This window comes from Pseudopipra pipra, chromosome 3 (genome assembly GCF_036250125.1).
Source record: "Pseudopipra pipra isolate bDixPip1 chromosome 3, bDixPip1.hap1, whole genome shotgun sequence".
NCBI lineage: Eukaryota > Metazoa > Chordata > Aves > Passeriformes > Pipridae > Pseudopipra > Pseudopipra pipra.
This window is the reverse complement of record NC_087551.1, coordinates 11,391,137-11,416,160: the sequence shown is the minus strand read 5'-3', so window position 1 is coordinate 11,416,160 and position 25,024 is coordinate 11,391,137. Positions and strand designations below refer to the sequence as shown.

At 40.2% G+C, this 25,024-nt stretch overlaps 1 protein-coding gene across 8 annotated transcripts in view; it reads left to right on the top strand.

Annotated features, from left to right (window-relative positions):
• The first annotated feature begins 112 nt into the window (after positions 1 to 112).
• The window catches only part of MAP4K3 (mitogen-activated protein kinase kinase kinase kinase 3), a 76,365-nt gene continuing 51,453 nt past the window's right edge, over positions 113 to 25,024 (top strand). For 2 of the 8 annotated variants that reach the window (XM_064647779.1, XM_064647778.1), the window contains exons 1-8: positions 153 to 332; positions 9,021 to 9,078; positions 11,920 to 12,010; positions 14,877 to 14,941; positions 17,142 to 17,197; positions 20,509 to 20,556; positions 22,686 to 22,728; positions 23,382 to 23,454. In XM_064647779.1, coding sequence (XP_064503849.1) covers positions 222 to 332; positions 9,021 to 9,078; positions 11,920 to 12,010; positions 14,877 to 14,941; positions 17,142 to 17,197; positions 20,509 to 20,556; positions 22,686 to 22,728; positions 23,382 to 23,454 — 545 coding nt within the window. In that variant the 5' untranslated portion in view covers positions 153 to 221. Of the gene's footprint in view, positions 333 to 9,020; positions 9,079 to 11,919; positions 12,011 to 14,826; positions 14,942 to 17,141; positions 17,198 to 20,508; positions 20,557 to 22,685; positions 22,729 to 23,381; positions 23,455 to 25,024 lie in introns of those variants that run through there. The other 6 variants (XM_064647784.1, XM_064647780.1, XM_064647783.1 and 3 more) reach the window with 5 other exon arrangements.

Genomic DNA, 25,024 nt, shown 5'->3' with positions numbered 1-25,024 from the left:
GGCCCTGCTCCTGGCGCGCAGGCGCGGGGGTGTCTCCGGAGAAAGGGGGGTGGAGGGGGCGGGCGCTGTCCCGCGCGTGCGCGGTGCGGCGGCGGGCGCCATGTTGTCGGGGCGGGCGGCGGGGGGGCGGTGAGCGCTCGGTGTCGTCGCGTTCGCTCCGCGCCTCCTCCCCCGGCCCCGGGCCCGGGGGGTCGCGGCCGAGCGGGGCGTCCGACGGCACCATGAGCGGCGGCGGGGGCGGGAGGGTGTGCGACCTGTCCCGGCGCAACCCTCAGGAGGACTTCGAGCTCATCCAGCGCATCGGCAGCGGCACCTACGGCGACGTCTACAAGGTGGGCGCAGCGCCGCGGCCCGGCGGGGGGGATCCCCTCTGTCCCCCTCTGTCCCCACTGCGGCGAGTTCCGCTGTCACGCAGCCTGGCCGGCCTCCTCCTTCAAAATCTGGGGAGGGGGGAGTTCCGTCGCGCAGCGGCGTCCCCTGGCCCTCCCCAGGACAGCGAGGCCGCCCCCCCTCCGTCAGGGTCTGTCCCCCGCCCCGGCCCGGCCGCCGCTGCCCCCGCCCGGCCGTGTCCTAGCCGGGCAGGTGCGGGTGTGTGCGGGACTGGCGCTGTTCCGGCGGCCCTGGAGCCGCCCCGCAGCCGCTCTGGCCGCTGCTCCTGTATGCCGGCCCCGGCCGCTGCTGCTGGTGCCGGCTCGGGCGGAGCTTGGGGGTCTGGTCCCTTCCAGAGCGGGCCGGCGGCTGCAGGGGTGTGGGAAGCTTGCTCGCTCGGTTCCAGCCCCAAATGCCACTTGAAGTCGTGTGCCTGAAGGCGAACGGGGCCCTCCGTCCCGGCTACTGCTCCCACCGCTGTCTTGGATGCGATACCGGTGTGTTGTGCTTGTGTCGGTGTGAAACGTGAGGCTGGGCGGTCCGAGGGCAAACTGATGTGGTTAGGGTCAGTCTTTCAGGGCTCTGTCCTAACTTAAGCAAACGTAGGAAAATCAAAGCTAAGGCAAAAGCAGCTGAACATAAGTTTTGGGTTTAGGGGACTTTATAATTTACTTTGACATTTTTCCCCACTTTGCAGTGTATGTTCTTATTTGTGTATCCGGTTGAATCCTTGCCTGTTGGGATGTGACGTTCTCTCCCTGGGGTAGGATGACCCTGGTTGTTACCTGCTCCTGATTGGTCTTGGAGCAGAGGGAAGAACTGAAGTTTGTCATGTGCAGCCTGGTGGAAGCATTGCTTGAACTGTGTGCTTTCCAAGCATCTTCTGGCCTGTTTTTGTCATCAGTGGGTGTACACATGTGTCTGAGGAAACTTGTACTGGTAGGCAGGACTGTAGGGAAACATGTAGAGCCATTCCACAATTTGAGGTGCACAGAACTGGTGCTGGTGCTGCCTTTCACTCCGAGTGAATGTGCCTAGAATGAAGTCTTGTTTGGGTTGGGGTGATTTTCGTTTAATCTCGCTTAAATGTTATGGAAGTTTCAGACCTAAATCCTCTTGTTATTGCACTCTTAGTGTGCTAACACCCTGCTTTATTAATTGTTTAATTGAAAGGGGGTTTTGTTTTGCTTGCCCCACCTTGCCAGCTTTCTTGGTGTGTTTGTGTACTGTGCTGATGTTTTACTTGTTCAAACCTAGTTGCCTTGTGCTCTGGGTTTTTGCTTTTCTGCACACTGTTCTTCTGTGTGCCTTTATGTGCGTGTCTCTTTCTGTGCAGTTTTTAACTGTGACATTGACTCTGCGATACCTTGTCAATCAGATTTTTTCAGTGCTCTGTATGTGATTTTGATGGATATGAATTTTAAGGACGTTACCTCTAACCATAGAGTCTGCAAGACACTTACACATTCAGATACATATTGCATATGTATCTGAAACCTATTAAGTTTAATTGGATTTGTGAAGGTTTTCTTGATGATTATCGTACTTACATTGCAGTAGCCTTCAGTTTGGTGCTCTATGAGTGGCCAGTGTTTGGCACTGCTTGTGATTCTTCTTCCTTTGAGACACAGAAGTTCTCTTCCCCCCCCCCGAGAGTGAATTTGCTAATGTTTGCAATCTGCCTGTGGCAGCCGAGATAGGTGGTGATATACCAGGACTAGGTGATATACCAGGACACACTAGGCTGGTATTATAATTATTTCTTCTAGATGGGAGGTAAGTGCTTTCTGATTAGGTTGTGGACAGTGTAGGGAAAATGAGAGGTGCTTTTTTCCTGTGTGGATTATTGCCTGTTTCATTTTGAGGCAAGGTCTTGCCCAAGGTGTCTTCAAGGTGGAGCATGAAAGTAGCCCAAAAATAACAATGAAAGCTGGTTACTTTTAATGTGGCAAAGAAGTAGTAATATAGTCTGAACTGTCATCCACATGTGAACTCAGGCTTTATCTTGTATTTGGGGTTTCGTAAAGCCTCTTTCATTTGCCTTCATCCTGTCACCTGTAGGTGAACTTTGTGGTTGATGAAATAATTGTGTGAAGTTGAAATCAGCCATGAGATGATGGAGCTCATCAGTGGTGGGATTTCAGCAGAGTGCTTCCGAGCACTCGACATACTTGGGTATCTTCAGGCTGTGGTTTTTCCCCCTTAGCAGGGAGAGCTGTGAAGGGAGGTGTTTCTGCTGTTAGCAGGTAGGGATTATTGCTAATAAGCTGACAGTCTTGCTAAATACTGACTCTTCTGTAACCTGCTTTCCTGGCAAAGCATTGAGGAGCTGAATGCAGACCAGACTGGCATCTACTTCCCTTACTCCGTTTTAGTTGAACTGAGCTATAACAGGACATGGTTTCAATGTTTGTTTTGTTTTTAAAAAAATTAATTATTAAAAAGAAGGGAAGCAGAGTCTCTATTCTGAAGCTTATTGAATTTGACATAAGAGCTGGTGGTGTGGACTGAGCTACAGAGATTGGAAGAGAGGGAGGGTATGGGTCAGATGGATACAATCTTGTGCCATGAGTCCTGCTCTTACACTCACATACCAGTGTGGGATTTTTTGCTCGAGCCAGTATTTTTACAATTATCTGCACTCCCACCGAAGTTCAGCTTTCAGAGAGCCTTGGAGCAAATGATAATGGATTCATCACAAGAAAGGTAATGGATAACTTGTTCATGCCATTAGCTCTTTATCAAATATTCACAGTCAACAGTATGTATATATTCTAATTAGCACTAGTGCAAATTTGTTGTAGGAGGTGAAGTGTTATCTGAATAGCTTAGTTCTTCATGTATCTCTCTAATTATATTGCTGTGCAGGTCATTTCTGTCTTTTGTGCTTCTGTATTTCACTGTTCCAAAGAATTTAATTGTGGTCACCAAAGTGTGAAAGAAGAGTTATGATTTATTGGCTGTGAAACAGGGATACTGTCCAGTCGTGCTCTGTTGCAGGAAATATTCCTAGACTTTAATGAGGTAGCTGCTTAATTTTGTTTGTTCTGCATTTATCCTTCTCTCATTTAAGAAGACTTTTCTGTCTCTTAAAAGTTGCCATTCTTAGTTCCAAGCTCTCTGTAAGTTGTGACATTCTTTTAAAGTTTGGATTACAAGTGCTGCACGGGGGTTTTCTGACAGACACCATATTATGATGTTTCCTGTTTGTCCCCATTCCAGTACCTTTGGTTTTGGTAACAATTGCACAGAGTTTGGAAGTATATTCTGAGGTGATTGTAGGTCCATTGCTTTTGTTCATGTGGTAAATTTATATCACAGCATATCTTGAAAAAAAAGATATTGCTTTGGTTTAATAAAGGTTGAACTTTATTTGCCATCTCAGAGGTCATTCGTCTTGTGCGGGTGGACCCTTCCAAAGATTTTCAGCACCTTACTAAAAGAAAGGCTCTTCTTTTACTTTCCCCTTTAATGAAATTCAAACAGCTGTGATAATTAGTGAGATTGTTGTTCCTGCAAGGGTTATGCCACATCTGCCTTATTTCAGTTCTTTTTGGCATTTATGGCTTCGGCCAGATAACAAATGAAGACACAGAACTCAGGGGGTTGCACTTTGCTTGAGGTCTTATTTTTAAAAAAGAAAAGCCTGATTTTTCCATTTCCTAGCCCTTTGGCAGGGAAGTTGGTTTTGGTGAGGGAAGTCATGTATCCACCAGCTCAACTACTTCATGATGAAAACTTAAGATTCTGTGGGTATGTCTGGGAAACACCTGGTGACTGTTACTGCTTTCTACTGCCATCCGTGTTTCAGAGTGTCTGGTTGCTGATAGAGCTTCTATGTGCTGCTGGAAGAGAATGCATCCAGGTCAGATGAACCTGAATCTTGATGAACTTCTGTTTTGCAGTGTCCTACACACAAATCTCTTCTCTGCATGTGTGTGCCCTTGGTCCTCTTTCCTGGAGTGATCCAGAGGTGATTCTTCTGCAGTTTGCTGCTTCTGAAATATTGAAGCTGTGCCTTTCAGTTGTGTGCTTTTGGATAGACATTTTAGTCTTCCTTTCTTCCTGATTGACATTACAGCTTTTGAAGCTTTTTATGACTTTGTTAGGAGTAAACATCTGTTTTGAAGGCTCTGTCTGTTCAGTGTTAATTGGCTTTTGAAACCTGTCAGGTAGACAGAGAGGGAGGTGGATGTTTTGCCATCCCATTTTTACTACACTGAATAAGTACTACAAGGCCTAGTTTCTGGGACTGTGGTTGCCTTGCACAGAGATTTTTGTTTTTCTTAGTTTCAGATCCTTTTGTTTAACATCAGCTTTATCAAAGCTTTGCTTTCTAAAATTATCACACTGTTGGGTTGTGGTATCGCACTTTCTACCAGAATGTTGGAAGCTAACTATTTTTAGGCAGGGGAGTTCTGAGGGTTTGAGAGAGGCTGAAGAGAAGGACTGTACGGCTGGAAGCAAGAGGACTGGGGAGTTGTTTGGGTGTGTTTTCCTGAAGAGCAGAGCTAATCAGGCTCAGGAAGCCTGTTTGTACCCTGGAACCAGTTATCCCATGAAGTAGTAACTTGTTTAGAAATCATTTTGTTCAACAGTTCACACAGGAAGTGGTCAAAACCAGAAGCCCTTGTTGTTGCTGTCTTACTTTGCTTTTTGACTTAGTTTTTGTTGCAGCATTATATGCTTTATATTATCAGTTTCCATTTGAAGGACAGTTGTAAACTTGTCGAGATTTATCTCCTCGAATTTTACATCTCTACTTGTTCAGCTGCACAGATGTCTCCTTCTTATGAAGTGGAATATATTAGGGGCAGTGCTAAATACTATCCTTCCTCCTCCTTTTTTTTCTTTCCTCTCCTGCTCAGGCACACACCATTTGCACATCTTTTGCTTGACTGGTGTTTCCCAATTAGAGCACATCAGAGTACTGTCTCACTCCGTTGCTCTTTGGTTCTCCATTTCAGAGTAGTAAGGTCTTTACAATTCTGAAGCATTTTTGTTAATTAATTTTTGCAAAGAGAGTAACAATAAAGCCTGACTTTTTTTTTAGCTTTTATTTCTGCTTGGTGGCAGTTTTTTATATAACATTTTTATCTGTCATCCTGCTGTTGTTACAGAGATACTAGTAATTATTTCCTGTTTAATTTTGCAGTGCCTCTTCAGTTGACTTCACAGTTGGTAGAATTTTTGAAACTTCTCCCCAGATGGCAATCTAGATCTCTGGAAGAGTATAGTTCTTTTAGCTGCTGATAGAATTAGGATTCTTCTGTCATTTTTTAGAGCACACATCGTATATAAATGGTCTACACATTTAATAAAGTACCTGCATGTAGATGCAGGCATTGTGGGCTAATCTTTGCCTCTAGAAAGCCTGGGTAATGCATTCCCATTGAGATAGTGAAATATGCATTTGAAGGAAGTGGTTGAAGGATCCTGCTCCTGGAAACAGGGATGGATGCTGTAAACCTCAATATCACAAAGGCTGGGAGTTAGAGTACTTACAGTGCAAGTGGAAGCAAAAAATGAATATAGGTTTTCTTACGTGAGCCTCTTCAAAATTTTGATTGCGTTTTTAGGCTCAAAAGTACTTGTTTGAAATTGTTCTTTACCCACCTACTACTTATTGATTCTCCAGTCTCAAATCCCATAAACGATTGGTGTGATTTTTCCTATATAAAAACCCAAGGCGGTGTCTTATGAGGTGCTGTGTGGTATGTATGCAAGCATCTCCAAATTCAGAGTTGGAGCCAGCTCCAACAGGTGTTGAAAACCCTATGTACTTCAGTCATTCTCAGTCACTCATAAGTGTGAGCTCAGATGAGTAATTGTTTCACAACTGATGATTTCAAAGGTATTTGAGATCTAGTAAAACCTGTCACAGGCACCTCATTCTCATTCTTAGCCTTTGCAAGGAACCCTTGTGTGCCTACAATTAGCATAATATTTTTATATACTCAGATTAACAAAGGCCATTCATATTCCTACTCTTGACAACACCTTCAGTGCTGATAACCCAAATGGAACAGGACGCAAAGTTATAACTTAATCGGATTCTTGACTTGGAGTCCTGTCTTCTTAATCTACGCCCTGAAGCAGTGGGTAGCCTAGTGTTGGTGACCTGCATTAAATCAGGTTTTGTTCCTCCTTTTTGGCTTTGATAAGCTCAAGCAGATACTGGTCCAGAGAATCACCAGCTGGCCAAAGAGTCCCACTGCTGCTGGTGCTGAAGAAAGGAAGAAATGCCTAATCTGAAGGTGAAAAGTCACAACAGTTTTTCTTCCCTGACGACAGTTTGAAGAGTTTTTGTAAACATGACGTTAAAGATGAACTCCCTTTGCAATGGGAGGGTGCTGAATCAGCCCTGAGGTGTTGGGGAGTGCAGATTTGACAAGGCTGCCAGATGCTTGGACTGTTTCTTTGGTTGGCATTCTACATGTCCTGCTTCTGATGTATCTATAGATTTACCTGTCTACTAGTGATAGTTTCTTTTGAGCACCACCACCACGTAAGATTTGTGATGAGTATCTTACATGCTTTAATCAAATTTAAATTGAAATTGTCACTAGCTCATACTCACCTTCTATCTTGCTTTTTTGTCACAGAACGTAGTGACCTATGGAGCCATAGTCACAGAAACAAATTACTGACAGTTGGACACAGTATTGTTAAAAATAAATAAAACCAAAAAAATGTCCCTGAGGCCTGTGAAATTTTTCCATCTTGACTTGCGTGTTGCAGCTGTGCTCAGGATGTGTAAGTTCAGGATCTCTCCATTTGTATCCGCTACAGTTGTATCTCATTGATCATCTTGTTAGTACAAATTGCCCTGAAGCAAGTCTGTAAGTATTAACAAGACTCCCTGAGGATCACAGGTCTTTGTTAAAGTTTCAGTAGTTTTTCTTGTTTATCTTGGAGGTTAAAAAATTCTGATGTTTGTTTGATTCATGAACATTTTGCCTGTGTGTTTGTTTCATGCTATGTGTTCAGAAAAAAAACGAGGAGTAAAAATCCTAGCTCATGCTTCAATGGTGCCACTTCCTCATGTGTTGCCTTGATTCTCTGGTACAGATAAAAGGAACTCCTTTTCTTAATGTCTATTTTCCACCAATGATTAATGGAGACATTGCTGCCATTGGTGGGGTGGGCAAATTATGACTTACAGGGAAGGCTGCTAGACAAAATTTATTTCTTAACTGGTTTTTCCACTGTCAATCAGGTTGGGACTACTCTTTGGCATTTACAGTATTCTCATTGGTCTCAGAATCTATCACTAACCCTCAGCCTGCAAATTATTGGAAATGCTGGTACTTCCCAGTATTGCAGCAAAGCATTGCTGCACCAAAGAATAGTGAGAGGTTTGAGATCAGCTGTGCTAGGAATGAGCTGAGTAGATCTCTAAACACAGGAATACTCACTGCATTTATTTGGTTACTTTTTATAGTCTTAGGAGTATTTTTCCCTCTATTTGTGGTTCCACAACAACGTCTCAAGCTGCCATGTAAAGAATCAGTACCTTAAAGGTGTTTGGTGAGTCTCATGGCCAGTCAGTAAAGGGTGTGAGTTCTTGAGTTCCTACAATGACTTAAATGAAACCATTAGCAGCTTAAAAGCTACATCTGTAAGTTCTGTAATTCTGGCCTTTGGAAAAGCAGGCCTGGTGTCCCCCTCTGTGCCCTGTGTAAGGGCTAGAGGGGGCATGGCATTCTGCAGTGGTGGTCCAGTGCAGTGCAGCTACGGGTAACAAGCCTCCCTTGGGGAGAGAAGAGGCTGTAACTGGGCATCCTTCAGGGGCTGCTGCTTGAATGCTGGGAAGCAGCTTTGTTGCCTGCTCCTCATGGCTGGGTGCAGGAGCACAGAAGTATCTGAAAGCACTGGGCAAATGGCTTCTCGGTTTTCAATTAGAAGTCAAATGCAACAGTTGTAGAAGAGAAATCATAATTATAATAATTTACGTTGCTTCTTAATGGCTTTTTAAAAATATAACTTCCTTGGTTGCTCAGTAGAAAGGAGGCCTTAGCAGGACAGAGCCCTGTACAAAATGCAGTGAAGATCCTGAGTCATTGCTGCTGCAGTTGGCCTCAGAGCTGCTTTGTATCCAAGGGGAACGCTTCGAGGGGAATACTTCCTAACTCCTTAGTTGCTGGCTTGCCTTTTTGCACCCTTGCATCAAGGGGAAGATGCTGTTACTGGCAGAGACTAAGGACCAGGGGCATGTAGTGAAATCCTCAGGAAGTGTTACACTGCTCTGGTGGGAGTCTTGGAAGAGGTCACATACTGCAGGGCACAGCCCTTGATGCCCCTTGGGCCTCAATTGCCTGCTGTGAGACCCGTGAGTGTTAGACCTGCTTTCCAGTCAGTCTCAGTGGTTGGTTTGTTTATAGATTTTAATACGGAAGCACAGCATGGTCAAGGACTTGCATAACTTAGGAGTGTTGTGTGGCATTGTAATTTCCTGAGCAGACTAAAGCTTCACCTCTCAGTACAAATTAGCTGTCTAGTATTCCCCAACAAGTGGTTTCTCTTTGTTCAACCCTTGTGTTTCTCAGCTGCTCTTTGACTACATGTTGTCAGAGAAATCAAGTTCAGAATGCAGAGCTGGTTGCTGTGTTCTGCTCTCTAAATATCCTTTTTTTTGTTTGTTTTTATAGGCTCGAAATGTCAACACGGGTGAGCTAGCAGCAATTAAAGTAATAAAACTAGAACCAGGTAAGTGTCTCTTAGTTGTAATACACCACAAAAACTAAATATTTTTGTGCTTAAGATAACAATCATACAAAATCAATGTAGTCCACTTATTGAAAGAAGGGGTAATTGTTGCATTTTGCTGTAGGAATACACTGCTCTAAAAAAATAGCAATCATGACAAGCAAGATGTGAGAGGAAAAATGTAATCGAAGAACAGTGAAATGAAAGCTGATTGAAATTTCAGTGAGAGTTGTGGGTTTTTCTGTCTTAAGTAATAAGTTTTTAATCCATGTGATAGAAAAACTTCTAGAACAAAAGACACATGGAAGACAGCAAGGTAGAAAAGAACTCATCAGGAAAAAGAGTAGAGGAAGAAAAATAAAAAGAAGGGTGAAATAATAGCTGAACATTAGTATCTGGGAGTTGAGTACATTTCCGGAATTTTGGAGACTATGATTAGGACTTCACTGTCTGCTAGATTTATGCTTTAACTCTGCTTCTGTTGTGATTTCACAAAGTACATGTGCCCTACCGATCAGTTCTCAGCCTGGAAGTGCTGTTCTGTTAATAACAGGCTTATTGAACAGGAGGACAGTAATCTGGGGAGTAAAATATCCAAACTTTTTGTTCAACTTCTAACTTTCAGTGTTCCATTTCCAGATTTAATATTGTGTGTGTGTGTGTGGTATTTTAATTACATGTTTTGATCCTTAAGGTGTATGTAGGCAAGAAGGGAAAGAAGGTACAGTTTTTTTCCCTTTTCTTAAAATTCTGGAATTGATTAGAAGTTTTTGCAGTGCATGCACATTTAAAAATGCAGTACAGACAGTATGTTTGTTACTAGGTGGTTCAAAAAGTGTATATTCATCACACCTCTATTACTCAAACTGAAAAGTGTGGTCTCAGATGCTCTTGTCTAGTTCTCCTTCTTTGTTTTTTTGTGTCAGTTCCCATTTGCTGGAGTCCTTGTCTTTGCATGACATGGGTTATCAGTCCAGCTAAGCTAAGTATGAGAATCATACTGTGTGCATTCCCTGAGCTGTGGGCAGAGCCCAGGGATGTGCTGCAGCGGGGTAATTGCCCTCATGCTGTGGTGAGGGGGTGAACAACTGGCTCCTTGCAGTTAAATATTTTTGGCAACCTTTGGACACCCGAGTGGTGCACAGAGAACGTGCTGTAGCTGCCCTCTGTTTGCTCACTAAGCTTGGTTTCTCTCTGTAGTTGTCACTGTCAGTTGTGATGGAGGCTTGACTGAGAACTTCAGACAGGCAGTGACCACATTCTAGAACCATGGCACTGGCTTTCTTTGGAAGTTTTGCAGACTGAGGGAGAGTGTGAAGGCTTTATGCTGCTTTCATTTTGAATGCAATGAAAACACTGGTCAAATACTGAGGGAATCACGTCCTTTCACAGGGATACCTGTCTGTATGTGAAAATAATTTCTCTGTTCTTTAGTGTCTGTGTGTTTAAAAGTCTAGCCAGGATGTAGCAAACCGTCAGCAATACACATAGATGTTAACTTTCAGCTTCTGATTTGAAATTTGCTATCAGTTAAATAAAATACACAGGAACATCACCTTTGCGGTTATAAATAACCCAGTTGATAGGTCATGAGTATGTTAATATACTGGGAGAAACTTAAAACATATTTTCTTAGGTCATAGATGGGCCAGTTCTGTTGGAATTTATTGTTTTTCTTTTGAAATTTATTAACAGTCTTATTTGAGAATTGATTTTTGGACTGTGACGATACATAGGAGCTTAGTGTCTATATTCAGGTTTTTAGACAATCACTTTGGTTTCCAGTTTAAGTTATGCTCAGGTGCACTACAGCAGAGTGCTAAAAGGAGACGTCTTTGAATGTTCCTGTGTTTTCAACTTGTTTAGGTGTCTCAAGTTATTCATGGAGTTAAATGGTTATTTTAGGCCTTCAGGCTTGTTCCACCAATAAAGGCCTTGAGGCTGGTAGAAATCAATTGGATTTTGTCTACTATATGTGTCTAACTAAAGAAACTTCAGAAGAACTTATTTCAAAATAACATACTCTAGCTCTAATAACTAGCTCTAATTTGCCCTTATGGCTAAAGAAATTTCAGAGGAGTCCCAGTGTAAGAGACTGAACTACAAAGAACACATGACACGCATTTATTTAAAAAAATTAGAAATTAAGAAGGCTGTCAAATATCTGTTACCATCATTCTCTTACTTTTGATGGTTTTCTTGCCTTCTTTAAGTTGCGTATGAAATAACACTACCAAAATAAAATCGTCTCAGTTGTGTTTTCAGTTTCATGCATGATTTTCTCAATGTACACATCCAGTAAGAAACTTTTATAGAAAGACCAGGACAGCCATGGTACCGAATAGTGAGACAGGTAAATGCTGCACCTATGTCAGTGTTTTATCTGGGCATAAGTTATGCATAGGCCATAAATTTACATTCTTGCCGAGTCTGCTGAAAAGTTGCAGCAGCAGCCTACTAGAGTCTGGGTTTTTTTGCTCCGGAAGATGAGCTAATGGGTATTGGGCATATGGCCAAAAACAGCAAAGTTTTGTTGTGTTTTTAAGAACCCAGGCTGTTGGCAGGGCATATGCAGATGCACACAGAGGGGTCTCAGGGAGAATAAGGACTTTAGAAAGAGCTATGGCCAATATTATAACAGGTGTCAGCAGACATGAGTTCCATCTGTCCCAGGAGAATATAGTTACTTATTGCTAGTAAATACTGATTTACAGCTAATTTATAGATCTGTGAAAATTGCAGATAGTCTTAATTACTCAGAATGTTTGTTTTATAAACATGTGCTGAAAGTTGAGTTAAGATGTGAGTATAACCGAGGCCAATCGTCCTTCTGCTTTTCAGGAGAAGATTTTGCTGTTGTGCAGCAGGAAATCATTATGATGAAAGACTGTAAACATCCGAACATTGTTGCTTATTTTGGCAGCTATCTCAGGTACAGTTTGTTTCTTTTGCTCACTTAAAAATGTGTGCCTCTCTCCTTGTAAAGGACAGGTCTAAAAGGTGACTTAGGCAAAACACAGTTTACCAAATAAGTATTATACAATTTTATATACTTTTTTTCATTTACCTTAAAATCTGTTCTGTTTATTACAGTGTATGTCTATAAATAATTTTTCTCTTAGCAAAATCTTTCAGTGATCACGTAGTCGTGTTTCCTTGCAAATGAGTTGACACCTATAATATGTAAGTGGAAAATTAAGGAGAAGTATGACAAGTATGAAGAGTCTGTGTATATAATATCTTTTAAATCTTTTTCAGTAGAATGTCTTGTTTGTCTAACACATGAACTTCTGACCAGAATGTGATGGTTCCATTTATGTTTGTTTCTGGAGGTGAAATTATTTGCATTGTAGAAACATTGACAGATGTATCCAGTTGTCTTACACCTGCTTCTTTTAACTGGTCACAGTAGGAACAGATTGCTTAGTATAGCTAATGAAAAGCTGTTTCTGATGGTTTTCTAAAATTTCATGTGAAAATAGATTGTGAAAAAATGTTATTATTGCATTCAACTTTCTTTACTGTTTTTATATTGAAATGGTGCCTCTTCTCCTGGAGCTGTATTCAGGGTGAGGGTGTTTTTTTCTTAAAAAAAAAAGTTTCCCTCTTTTCTCAGAGTACCAAAATACACCTTTGTAGACCCAGAATTAAGTTTTGGTAAATATCCTGTGTGTTTTGTCACTCTCTTATTCTCTTGCCTGGTTTCCTCCTCTTTATTGGTAGAGTGCTTCTCTTTTGTCTGGGCAATTGCATCACTGTCTTAGAGACCTTCTTGTGTCTGACCTTTTGTTTTCCAAGCATATTTCAATGCTAAGAACAATAGAAGAGTACTATCATCCTTTTACTTGCCACTTGCCAGCATATTGTTCCCCATGGATTTCTTCTGTTTATGTCAGGATTTTTCAGACAGTCGGATTTCTGTGTTCCTGTTAGCCTGGGTGTGAAGTTGCAGACACTAAACGGTACTGTTGGTCCTGTCTGTTTTGTTTGCTGCTCTTGCCATATGCTCTGCAGAAATAGACAACTGTGTACAGTGTTAATGTTGGATGTTACATGATCTTCACCTGTCCCAGAGTGCTTAGGCACAGTAATAAAAGGCTAGATAGTGAATTAGAGATGAAGTCGTCTCTTCTGATCCTCTTACGTTCTTTTTTTTCTTTTCTGTAGGGCTTTTGCACACTGGGAAGTTAATGCCCAGTAAGCAAAAGTGTGAATTTACCGCACTTATCTGCTTCATGTCTCTTACTTTGTGGGTGCTCTGCTGCTGTCCCAAGGCTGCTGAGATTGTTCTGACTTCTTCCCACTTCCACACTGCTGCTGCTGTTGGCATCAAACAGGATGCAGCCACATGGGAAGGAGTGGCTTTCATGAACTCAGTGCCCCCAAAAGTATCCCTGTTTGAGTCCTGCATCATTGTGGGAAGCAAATGAGGGACTTGGAGGTGTATGTCTTTTCAGTGCTTCTTTCTCACTCACGTTCCCCTGCTAATTCTGTTTTCTTTCACAGGTAGTCACGTTGCTTCTGTGTCTTTCATCAGTTATTTCAGTGGAAAGCCTTAATATTATTTCAAGCAATGCTTTAATTAACCCCTAGAAATGTATGCAGTTAACAGCCAGGGAACTCTATTGCTTAAAACTTCTGTAATGTTTGCATAGTACCTTTCTCACCCATAGAGGAAGCAGATGGGGTGTAGCTTTGAGGGCTGTGTAGACTATAGATGTGAATGGGGAGAATATCCAAGAAAGACAGTACTTCCTTGGAACAGCAGCTATTCTAGCTGTTACCTGCTGGTGAGAAATTCTTAAAATTTGCAGCTCAGGAGATAAGCTCAGCACTTTACATCATTGCTTTGCAAAACACTTCCACAAATGTCTCAGCTGTTCTAACAGAGCCTTATGAATGCAGGAAACCCAAGACCAGGGTTTATAAGGAAGCTGCAAAACAACCATCAGCCGTTCCTTTGATTGTCCTGTTTTACAGACTGCTCTAAGGTGGTTGTATGTGATTTTTTTCTTTCCCCTCTGAGTATTTTGATGGCCAGGAATGACTAGCCAAGTCCCAGATTTTCTGCTTTCCAAAATGCCGTTTGTGACCACACATCTTACCAGTGAAAATTACTAAGTGAAAATAGAATTACTGACCGTAAGAGAAGAGACCTCTGAATTTTTCAGCCTGCAGTCTGTTCTTGGAAAGCACCTTTTGTGGAGGTATAGTGACTCAAACTGAATTGACTCCCTTAGTAAGGGAAGAACAACTAAATAACTTTGCTCTGACCCATAGGTATTTTTGAAGGAAAAGACTTCATCTGAGCAGGCACTTATCCACAGCATGGACTCCATTCTGCCTAGCATTGACTAAAGCACTATTTTCACTTAATTTGTGGAAGAAGTTGAGAGATACCCCTAGGGCGTTTCGTTTTGCATTTGTTTCTTGTTTGTTTGTGTTAACTCCTATGCTCTGAAAAAAGTGGAAAGTGAAAATGAGGAAGAAATAAGAACCTGCATCTGTTTCCTTTCTACTCTCAAAAAAAATATTTCAACAAAAAATTAGTGTGAATGTTTCACTAATGCTGTTTTTATTACTTCATTAAAGTAGAATATTTTTTAATATTTTATTAGTTTCTGTTTGTACGGTGAAGTATCACATAAAGATTAAATCATACTCATTATTTGACTTGTACTTTTCATAATACAGAGCTTGTTATGTTATGCTTTACAACGTTATAGTCCTCTGACTTTTCCTTTACAGGTGCTGTTCTCAGATCTGACAGCTAATGAATGGTTTTATTCACTTTTTAGACGAGACAAGCTATGGATTTGCATGGAGTTTTGTGGAGGTGGCTCTCTACAGGATATTTATCATGGTATGTCAAGACTAATTCCTTAAATAAGTAAATCTTACTTTCAAAATTTGAAGTGATTACAGTGTTTTGGAATTAGAGAGGAGGAATACTAAAATTAGTATCCATGATAATTCATTGAAGGTCAGTTTTAGCTTATGTTTTTGCTTAATTGGTTAGACTTGGTTTTCGTAAACAAAATTACAGCTATGGTGGGTTTTTTTCTAGCAGCGGAAGCTATTTTCGTCCTTCAGTAGCTCATATACCCATCACTACTTTTTAAAGACTGTAAAATTAGACAATACTACATTGTAAAAATAAAAAAATACTGCTGTCTTACTTCATAGCCATTTTGTTTCTGAACTTTTAACTTTGTTTTAGTATAGTCTATACCACTGCCTACAGAAACCTAGGTAAGTGGATTGATTACCATGGATGCTCGTGTCCTTTGTAAACAGTGATCATCTCTATGTTTGTACAGCAGTAGTTCCACCAGGGTCTTTTTTATTACCCTTTTTTTTATGCTGGCTTTGTGACACGTGAAAAGCAAAGGTGGCCTATATATTTGCTTTGGGCTTGGCTGCAGTGAGTGGTCAAAGAAACAAGGGCTGTGTGTGAATGTATTTGATAATGGAGAGATTAGTAAATTGATCGCTAGTTTTCAGGAGACCATCAGTTTTGAGGGATTTTATTGCCCTGGAATTAAGACTTGCATGGGAAAGAAGTGTGCTGTGGCTTTGTGGTTCCCAAGTGATGTTTTTCAGAGAGGAATTGTGAAGATTTTACATGTGAGAATCTTCTCTTGTGCTCAAAGAGGTCTTTACATATAACTTGGGTGCAACTAAAACAAGCACCAATTCACAAGTTCACACCATGCTCATGGCATAGTCATTTGAATGTGACCTTGTTGAGCCTTTACATCTTTGCTAATTTTGGGAAAATGTCATATTTAATAGACTTTGTTATGTGGAACACCTGTAGAGTAGGAAATGAGCTCATGCCACATAAATGCCTGAACAGATGCCATACAGGAGTGGTTTCCCTTGCAGCTGATTTCCGGCTTCTCTGCTGATAGTTAGAATGGAAGGTTCTTTTCTGATCTTTATTATGTTCTAAAGACTCTTATTCCAAATGAACTATAGGCCTCTGTAATCTTATGTCATTTAAGGTAATCAGAATTTAATTTCTCAGAATAAACATATATGCCTAGATATATGTACACTGGGTGCCAGTATATGTAGTTTTGTGTGGATTTGGAGCTTTTCATTCAGGAAAGGGAAGTTAGATTTAGACTTATTTTGAAGATATGTGTTGCATGATACTAATGTTATGGTTTTGTAGAAGCTTAGCAGTTAGATTCTTCATTCTAGATTCATTCTTAACTCCTTACTCCTTCAGTGTCCTTTGAGAAACTCCATCCAACTTCTCTGTTTTCTCTGCAAAACGTGAGAAGCTTACAGTGGGGACTGTATTTCCTGGTCTTAAACCCCTTTAATTTCAGGATCAAAGTCCAGTGACTAGGGGCAAATAACAGACCATTACTTGCTTGCTGTTCACTGTTCGGTTTGCGTATTTATTGAGAATTTGTTTTCCTTTAAGAGACTTGAATGAAGTTGGACCCTGGAGGGAGAGGAAGACTCCTCCTTCCCTTGGGAAACTGCTGAAAAACTGCTCACGGGGAGAGTTTGAGAAGGTGCTTGGTGTGGCAGGCCCAGGAGCAACAGTGCTGATAGCTCATTTTAGAAAAGGGTTGAGAAGCTGGAGAGAGCAGGTTGTGTGGCAGTGAGGAGGATGGAAGGAGAGAGCAGGTCACAAATGTACAGAGAACTACTCAGGGCTCAAAGGGAACTGAACAAAGTTTGCCACAGATCTGAGTCACTGAGTTGGAAGTCCAGCCTTCCACAGAAGGACACAATGGGTTTGTGCAGGGAAAAGAGTTGTGCTTAAATCATTGCTTCTGTTTCTTTTTCCTTGTAATTATGATGAGATTTATATATGGAAGGAATTAGTACTTTCTATTCCAATGGGAGTGGACGTTTTTGAGTTGAAAAAGTGTTTAGTGGTCTTTGGGATGGTTGGTCTGGAGTAAAAACTAAGCACATTTACTTAGAGGTTTGCAGTGTAAGATCCTATCACTGTGAATGGAAGTAATTGAGGTATGAATTGGGAATGGGCAGTATCTTACCTAATTTTGAGATTTATTTTTTTTTCCCTTTCATTTCAGTGACTGGACCACTGTCAGAACAGCAAATTGCCTATGTTAGCAGAGAAACACTACAGGTAGTGTGTTCTTGTTTTTGATTTTTAATGTAAAAGTATTAAGGGTTAAAAGTAAAAGCTACAGATAACATGTGATGCCATGGAAATAAGGTAATTGGATGACAGCATTTTTCTCAGACTTTTGAGGAGGTCCCATATTATAGCTTATAACCTCAAATTACCTGGATCATTTGAAGAAAACTCTTGTCATCATTTTGCTATTTATTTTATGTTTGTTTTAAAAAGCAGAGAAGCAGCATATTTTCTTAATTCATATTTGCAATATAAATTAGTTATTGTAGGTTTGGAGGAAAATTTAAGCACTCAGTTTGCATATCTAATAGTTAATCTGTGCTAATAAGAAAAAATTGCCTACATACTTGAGATGTTCAAGTTAAGGTCACTATCCTCTCCCTGTGGATTTGCTAGCTTTCGTTTTTCGTTCTTAAATTACAGGTTCAGTACACCTGTAAAACTTAATCAGGAAGTGCTTTTTTGATGGGTGTCTTGCTTCCATGTGAGAGAGTAGTTCTTCTAGTGAACGCAACTTGTTGAATGCCATCAGTTGAGAGCTGCTGCCTTTCTCAAACACTCTTTCACAATAGCTCTGCTCCTGGGCTATCTCCCTTGGTTGCCACTTACCATCTCCCTATCCTGTGCTAGAGATTGCTGACTTCTGACTTACGGGACATGTCTTTTTTTCTCTTACAGTGAAGGCTTATGTGGCATCTGGGAGTGTGAAGGTTTTTGAACCTTTAAACCCTTTGTTCTTATAGAGTTGTAGAATGGTTTGGGTTGGAAGGGACCTTTAAAGATCCCTCTGCAATGAGCAGGGACATCTTCAACTAGATCAGATTGCTCAGAGCCCTGTACAGCCTTATCTTGGATGTTTCCAGGGATGGGGCATCTACCCCCTCTCTGTGCAACCTGTTCCAATGGTTCTCCACCCTCATTATAAAAGAATTCTTCCTTATATTTAGTCTGAATCTACCCTCTTTTAGTTCAAAACCATTACTGTCTGTCTTATTCCAGGAGGCCCTACTAAAAAGTTGGTCCCCATCTTTCTTAAAGAGCCCATTAGGAAATGAAAGACCACAATAAGGTCTCTCTGGAGCCTTCTCTTCTCCAGACTGATTAACCCCAAGTCTTTCAACCTTTCCTCACAGGACAGGTGCTCCAGCCCTCTGATCATTTTTGTGGCCCTCCTCTGGACTCTCTCTCACAGGTCCATGTCTTTCCCATGGTGAGGACTCCAGAGCTGGATGCAGCATTCCAGATGGGGTCTTACCAGAGCAGAGTAGAGGGGGAGAATATTAAACAGTCTAGTAAGGACTCCCGAGGGACACCACTTGTCACTCATCTCCATCTGGACTTCATGGTGTTGACTACTACTCTGGATACAATCATCTAGCCAATTTCTTATCCACCAGATAGTCTATCAATCAAATCTGTAATCTTCTCAGCATATGGAGGAGTGTTTCAGTAGTCTAGAATGGAATTTATGAAAGCATTTATTGTGGGGGAAGATATCTTGATCAATATGGATAAATTGTCTGTGAGAAAGAAACTTGCTGTTTTGTGTGTATTTAAGTGTTATTTCTGGACCCATTTTTGTATATTTTAATTTGTCTGTAAATACATGCTTCTAGTACTCTGACCAAATATAATGTATATAGTTTCTGATATCTTGTTGTATTTTATAATGCAACATCACTTTTCCTATAAAATAAAAGTAATTTGTCCAACATTAATTTTGCCACCAGTTTCTATGAATCCAGAGTTTCACTTGGATGCCTAAAGTTACCATACAGTCTTCACATTTAGAAGCCAATTGAATCCTCCATTTTCAAAAAACACTCGCTATCAATTTTGGTTGGAATCAGTGATCAGTTTTGAAAATACAGGTCTTTTAAATATGACCTTTAAAGTACCTGTCTCCAGGCATTCAGGTTTGAAAACAGTGACCTCAAATTCTTTCAAGGCAGTAGTAAAAGTGTGTGAGTTTGATGGACTTCCAGTAGCCTCTAGAGATTTAAGGAGTGTACATGGGACTCTTCTAGCTAATGCCAGTTGTTACAATGGTCTGGTAGATGATTTGATGAATTACACTTTGTGCAAAAAGCAAATCAAGTGCAATTTTGGGGTCTGTTTGCATGCCTGCAGTGAGGACTCCTAAAAACCATTGAACCAACTGGGTATTGCTAGTCATGTCCCCCAGAGAAACAGGTTAAAGCATCTGTGAGTGGAGCTTTTTGCTTTTTTAGTTTAAGGAATTGAATTTCGTAACTGATTAGCACATCAGCTACATTGCATAATGAACTGCCAAAAATTTCTCCAAAAACTGTATCTTTGGGGGTACTGTTGTCTGTCTGTACAATGTTGTTCACTTGAAATCTCCAGAACCAAGTCACGTGTTTCCTCATTTTTCCTGTTGTTATATTTTGACCGTCTGTGAAAATGCTAATAATTGAAAACAGTCCTAATTTATTTTTGCAGTCAACTCCATGGTGTCTTGCATGAACTGGCAAAAAAAATTTCTGTCTTGACATAGAGATCTCTTGTGAACGTAGAGCCTTATGGAGGTTCATGGTCACAGAGCGAGGAAGATGTTTATGTGTTGATTTACCCCGGAAGAGAATTTTAGAGATAAGCCTGGAGTGTCAAAAGTGACATGGTCTATGATTTGTCGTGCAGGGATTTGGTTTTATAGTATTTTTCCAAAATTTAAAATTAGTTTCTAACTTGTGTTGAGTCTTAAAATGTTTTGGTACTGTCATGAGACCCAGAAAGACAGCCTAATGCTTCTGGGGAAATCCATGAAATAGAGTTGAACTCCAGTATTAGACCCAAAGCACTGCCTGCTGGCTTGTTTCTAGGCTTAATTGAAGTGTGTAATGGTATAGGAGAGAACTTCAGTTATCCTGTGATCTGACTGCTGAATAGAAGACTGTTAGGCAGTTTAACAGTAATTGGCTTGGTCTGAAAAGGTGACAGTTACCATGTCCAGAGGAAAACTTGGTTGGGGAATACTCTTCTTCCAACAGATGTGGTGACTGGTTATTACTTCCAACTACCCTGCATTTTAGATACTAGATAAATATCTAATATCTAATATTTAAATATCTTTCTTTAAAGATTCTTTAAAGAATATGCTACTACATATTTTGAATTTGCAAATTTGCAGCAGGATACATTGAAATATAAAAATGTTCTTCAGTCAGTGAGTCATTTAGATGATTGAATTGGATCCTAAATATATCTGGTAATTAAGTGAGAGGTGTATATAAAATGAAAAATGTTGGACTAAATTATTATCTAAATATTTTATGCAGGGACTGTATTACCTTCACAGTAAAGGAAAAATGCACAGAGATATAAAGGTAAGTAAAAACTGAAAGGAATTTTTGTGCTTTTAAATAGGCTACGTCACCTCCAGTGGTCTTTACTGTTATCTATCAATTTTGTGTGTACTTTTGAATATGTAGGGTTTTTTTCCAAGGGAGGGGGGGGAAAAACTTTCTTTAAAATACATGCATGGAAACAGTTTGTTCTTTTCATTGGAGCCACACTTACTGTTTATTTAGACCAGTGCTGTAAAATTTAGACATCAGCTGGTGTGCAGAGCAGTGTGTTCAGGTGGCTGTAAGGGTGTGCTCTGTGCAAAAGAAAGGTTTGCGCTTTCCCGTAGCTTTTCCAAGAAGCTCAACATACCCTTCTTTTTGAACCAGCTAGTGAGCAGAGCTGTTGTTTTGGCTTCTTGCTTCTTTTCTTGGTGAGCAGATTGCAGGGCAGTAGCTACTGTTATGCCTGGTTCTTGGAGGCTGCTCCTGTCCCCTCCCTCGCATGCTAAAAATAGAGAAGGTGCTGCAAATCAGGCTATTAGCACTGACTTATTTAAATCTTCACCTCAGCAAAGCTATATCAAAAGCAGCTTGTTCAGACTTTTACACTCTGTTATAGTTTCCTTCTGGTGCTTCCTGTTGACTTTTTGTTCCAGGAGTTTTACTGCCTAGTCTTTCCAAACTCTTCCTTGCTCAGACTGCAGCTTAAACCTGGCAAGCTTCCTCCTGGAAATCTGACATTAAATTATCATATTCCTTTGTGTTGTTTCATGCTGTTGGTTTTGTTGGTTTTGGTTTGTTTTTTTCCAGACTAGGAATGCAATGTATATAGCAGCTTCAACTGAGATTGCTGTCATGCAGCCTGATTCCAAATTGTTCTCATTGGCTGCAGAAGAGTATTTGGGGTTTGAGCAATCATAAAAAGAATTTCTGAATGAAAGATTACTTTGAACACCAAAATTAAATATTTTCCATTATACTTTATAGAATGCAAAATTATGCTTGTAAGTATACAGTGCACAGATACTTTTCTAAGCAGAACTGTGCTGATAATAAATGCTTAGAGTGCTTAGGTTGAGAGTTATTTCTTTTAAAAAAAGCTGTTCTCGTGAGCATGGAAAAGTACTGTCTTCATCTGCAGATCGCCTGACTGCTGAATTGTGTTTGCTTCCCTCAGTAGCTAAGTTACATATTTAGAGTACCTGTTCTGTTGGTCTCGAAAGGTTAACAAGGTCAAGAGCATGTAAACTGGGCTGTCACACTGTTTACCGAGCTCCATCTAATAAGGCTCATTAACTGTACTTGTGCAACATGTGCCAAGTTAGTTGCATTTCACTGCAGGCCTGACTTTTCCTTCTCTGTGAAAAGCCATAATCTGTAAAAACATATTTTTGGAGGTTCATCTCTGCTGCCTTTCCATCTAGTTGATGGGCAGTGCTGACATTTGGAACTGTGTTTAGCCAGCTCTAGCCTTCACTCAACTCAACCTGTACCTGGTTTCAATCTTCAAATTGGGTTTGTTCTTGGTCCTTTTATCTTGTAATTTTATGGTACAAACCTCCACTTTGGGATAATTTTGGTTATTGAGCTGAAGTGAGTGGTACATACAGCCACACAAAAATGAACTCTTCAAATCTAGCACTAAACAGAATCTCTGTTGCATAAGGATGGAAAGCACTTAAGGATTGCTAAGCACTTGAATATCGAGGCAGTCCTTAAGGCTATAATTATAAGCATAGCTCTCAAACAAGACAAAACCAGCTCCTATTTATGAAAAGAAAATCAAATTGTTTCCGCTTTGACCTTTAGAGTTCCCATTTCCTTTCAGTCACTGTAAATAGAAAAAAGTAAGAATTAATCAGCATAGGCAAATCATCGTACTGTGTCTTTTGAGAGAGCTTTTGTGTGCAATACAAAACTCTGTAGTACCATAGGCTAAATGAAAAAGTAATGAAAAGCTCTGTATATCCAAGGGGTATTTTTTATATAACAGAATGGTAACTTGCTAATTTCACAAACATTTCCTTGGTAAGACTGCAGACTTATTGAACACAGTCCTTGCTTTGTCTTTGGCCCTAGTTTGCCATAAGATCTCACATAATTTTTTGTAATATGGTATTGGAGTAATCCACATGTTTTAATTTAACTATACTTACTTCTTTTTAAAGGGAGCAAACATTCTTTTAACGGATAACGGACATGTAAAATTAGGTGAGTAAATACAACTTAGTGCTATTAATATTTTTATGTGCTCTGGGAAGCAGTATGCTCTATTTTGTTTAATGAAGTGATGGTTCATGTAAGGAATTAGTGAATATCAGAATTCTTTTTATCTTGCTGATAATATCTAACTATACCATCCAATTAGCATCTGAAGATTAATGTGAGTTGTTTTGGAACAGTGAGGTAAAAAAGACCTTCTGATACTGTAAGGGGGAGATAAAATTCAAATCACAGGGGTTTATGAGGTTTTAATAAAATGTCCCATTTTAGAGTGCTTAAATATGAAGTGTACCTTGAAAGGTTATCTGAAAGAATCTCTTGGATAACAAAAAAAAAATATATATTTTATCATATTAAAAAACTTCCTGTAACTGTTAGATCTTTTATGTTAGCCTGTTCTTCCGTGTGTGGATGAGGGACATGTTTGCGTGCACGTTTGGCAAGTGACTGAGGGGAGCTGACTGATGGTATCTGAGATATACCAAGTTTCCATTATTTGCTTTTGTTATTTATTTTTTGTTAAATATTTCCAGTATACTTAATAACCTCTTACCGTGGAGAAGCCAAACTTGTGTTAATTATCAATTAATTATATCGGATCAGTTGTTAATTGTCATTTTGTTTTTGCCTTTTTTTAATAGCTGATTTTGGAGTATCTGCACAGATAACGGCTACAATTGCCAAAAGGAAATCATTCATTGGCACCCCGTATTGGTAACTGTGTTTTACTTGGCCATTAATATAACAGTAACAAATATAATAGTGTTGAAAAGCATGCTCTGACATTTCCTGGGTAGACTGATCACTAAAGGTTGTGTCAGACTTTCTGTGTTACTTATGCCAAATCCTGAATTAGCTGAGTATCAGAGAAAATGCTTTAATGCTCTGAAAAACTAAAAGGCTGTGTACTGCCCTCATCACTGACCAATTTATCTTAATTTAGTAAAACTTAAAAACTATCCACAATTTTGTTTTTAACTTTGATCTTAAATGGTTTTTTCCTGATTTTCCATTTTGATGTTTTATGTTTCTTTCCCTCCAGCCTAGATACAGCTTTTCTGCAACTTTTCAGTTCATAATGAGCTTCATTTGTTTGTCTGCACAAATCCACAGATTCTTTTGCCACTTTTGAACTGTTCCTCTGAGCCATTTTCCCCCTTATTTGCTTAAACTGATTGAATTCTGTGATACATTTCTGTTTATCTGTACTGCGTCTTTATTCTTCCCACATTAAACTAGTTTGTATAATTTATCTTACCTGAAGTTTAGCCTTTCATTTTATCCTCTTCACGCTGGAAGTGGTTGTTCCCTTTCACATTGAAGTAAATGAGACACATTCTTCAGTCTAAAACAGCACTTTTGTTGTACATTTCCCAGACAGACATTAAAAATTCTGTAGTCTGACAGCATAGTAGCTACAAGACAAAAATGTACATAATGAAAAAATACTACATTCAAGTATTGACTTGAAATAATCAAGCATAGTATTTCTAGCATTCTTCTGCAATGTAAGTCACGCCAAGGCTTCACTTCTCTTTCAGAATGACACGAACACCCATCAGTCATGATTGTGTGATTTGGTTTGTGACTCTTTCCCGAGATATCTGGATGAGAGACTGTAACTTTCAAATTGTGCCAGACTTCTCAAACAACCTTAAATAATAACTTTGAAAGCATTACATGGGTTAAATGCTGATGAAAAGCATCTGTTGTTTTGCCAAGCTTCTCAGAGATTTGAGAGCAGAAGCAAAGCAAAATTTTTGAGATTGTGGAGAAGAAAATTTAGCTGCAGACAGAATATTGTGAAGGTTTTAGTGATCGTTAGAGGTGTCAGGACACGTGAACTGCTGTGCACTGTCTTTAGTGCTAGTAACCGTCCTATTTGCCATGTTTAACCCATGTTCCCCCTCTACCTTGGTAACTCTCTCCTTTTTGATTTAGAGTGATTGGTATCTTTAATGACCTCTAGAAGAAATTTATCTAAATACAGTTTAGCTATGCAAACTTGAAATAAGTTCTGCCACCAAACCTGCTGATGTTTTCAGATCTACAGATAAGGATCACAGAAACGCAGAATATGCTGAGTTGGAAGGGACCCACAAAGATGCACAGGGCATCCCCAAGAGTCACACCGTGTGCCTGAGAGCATTGTCATACACTTCTTGAACTCTCAGGCTTGGTGCTGTGGCCACAGGATGATGCCTGTACTTGAATAATGCATCATTTGAGATGCTGCTTGCTGATTTACTGGAGCACTTGCTAAGCGACATTCACCTGTCATTAC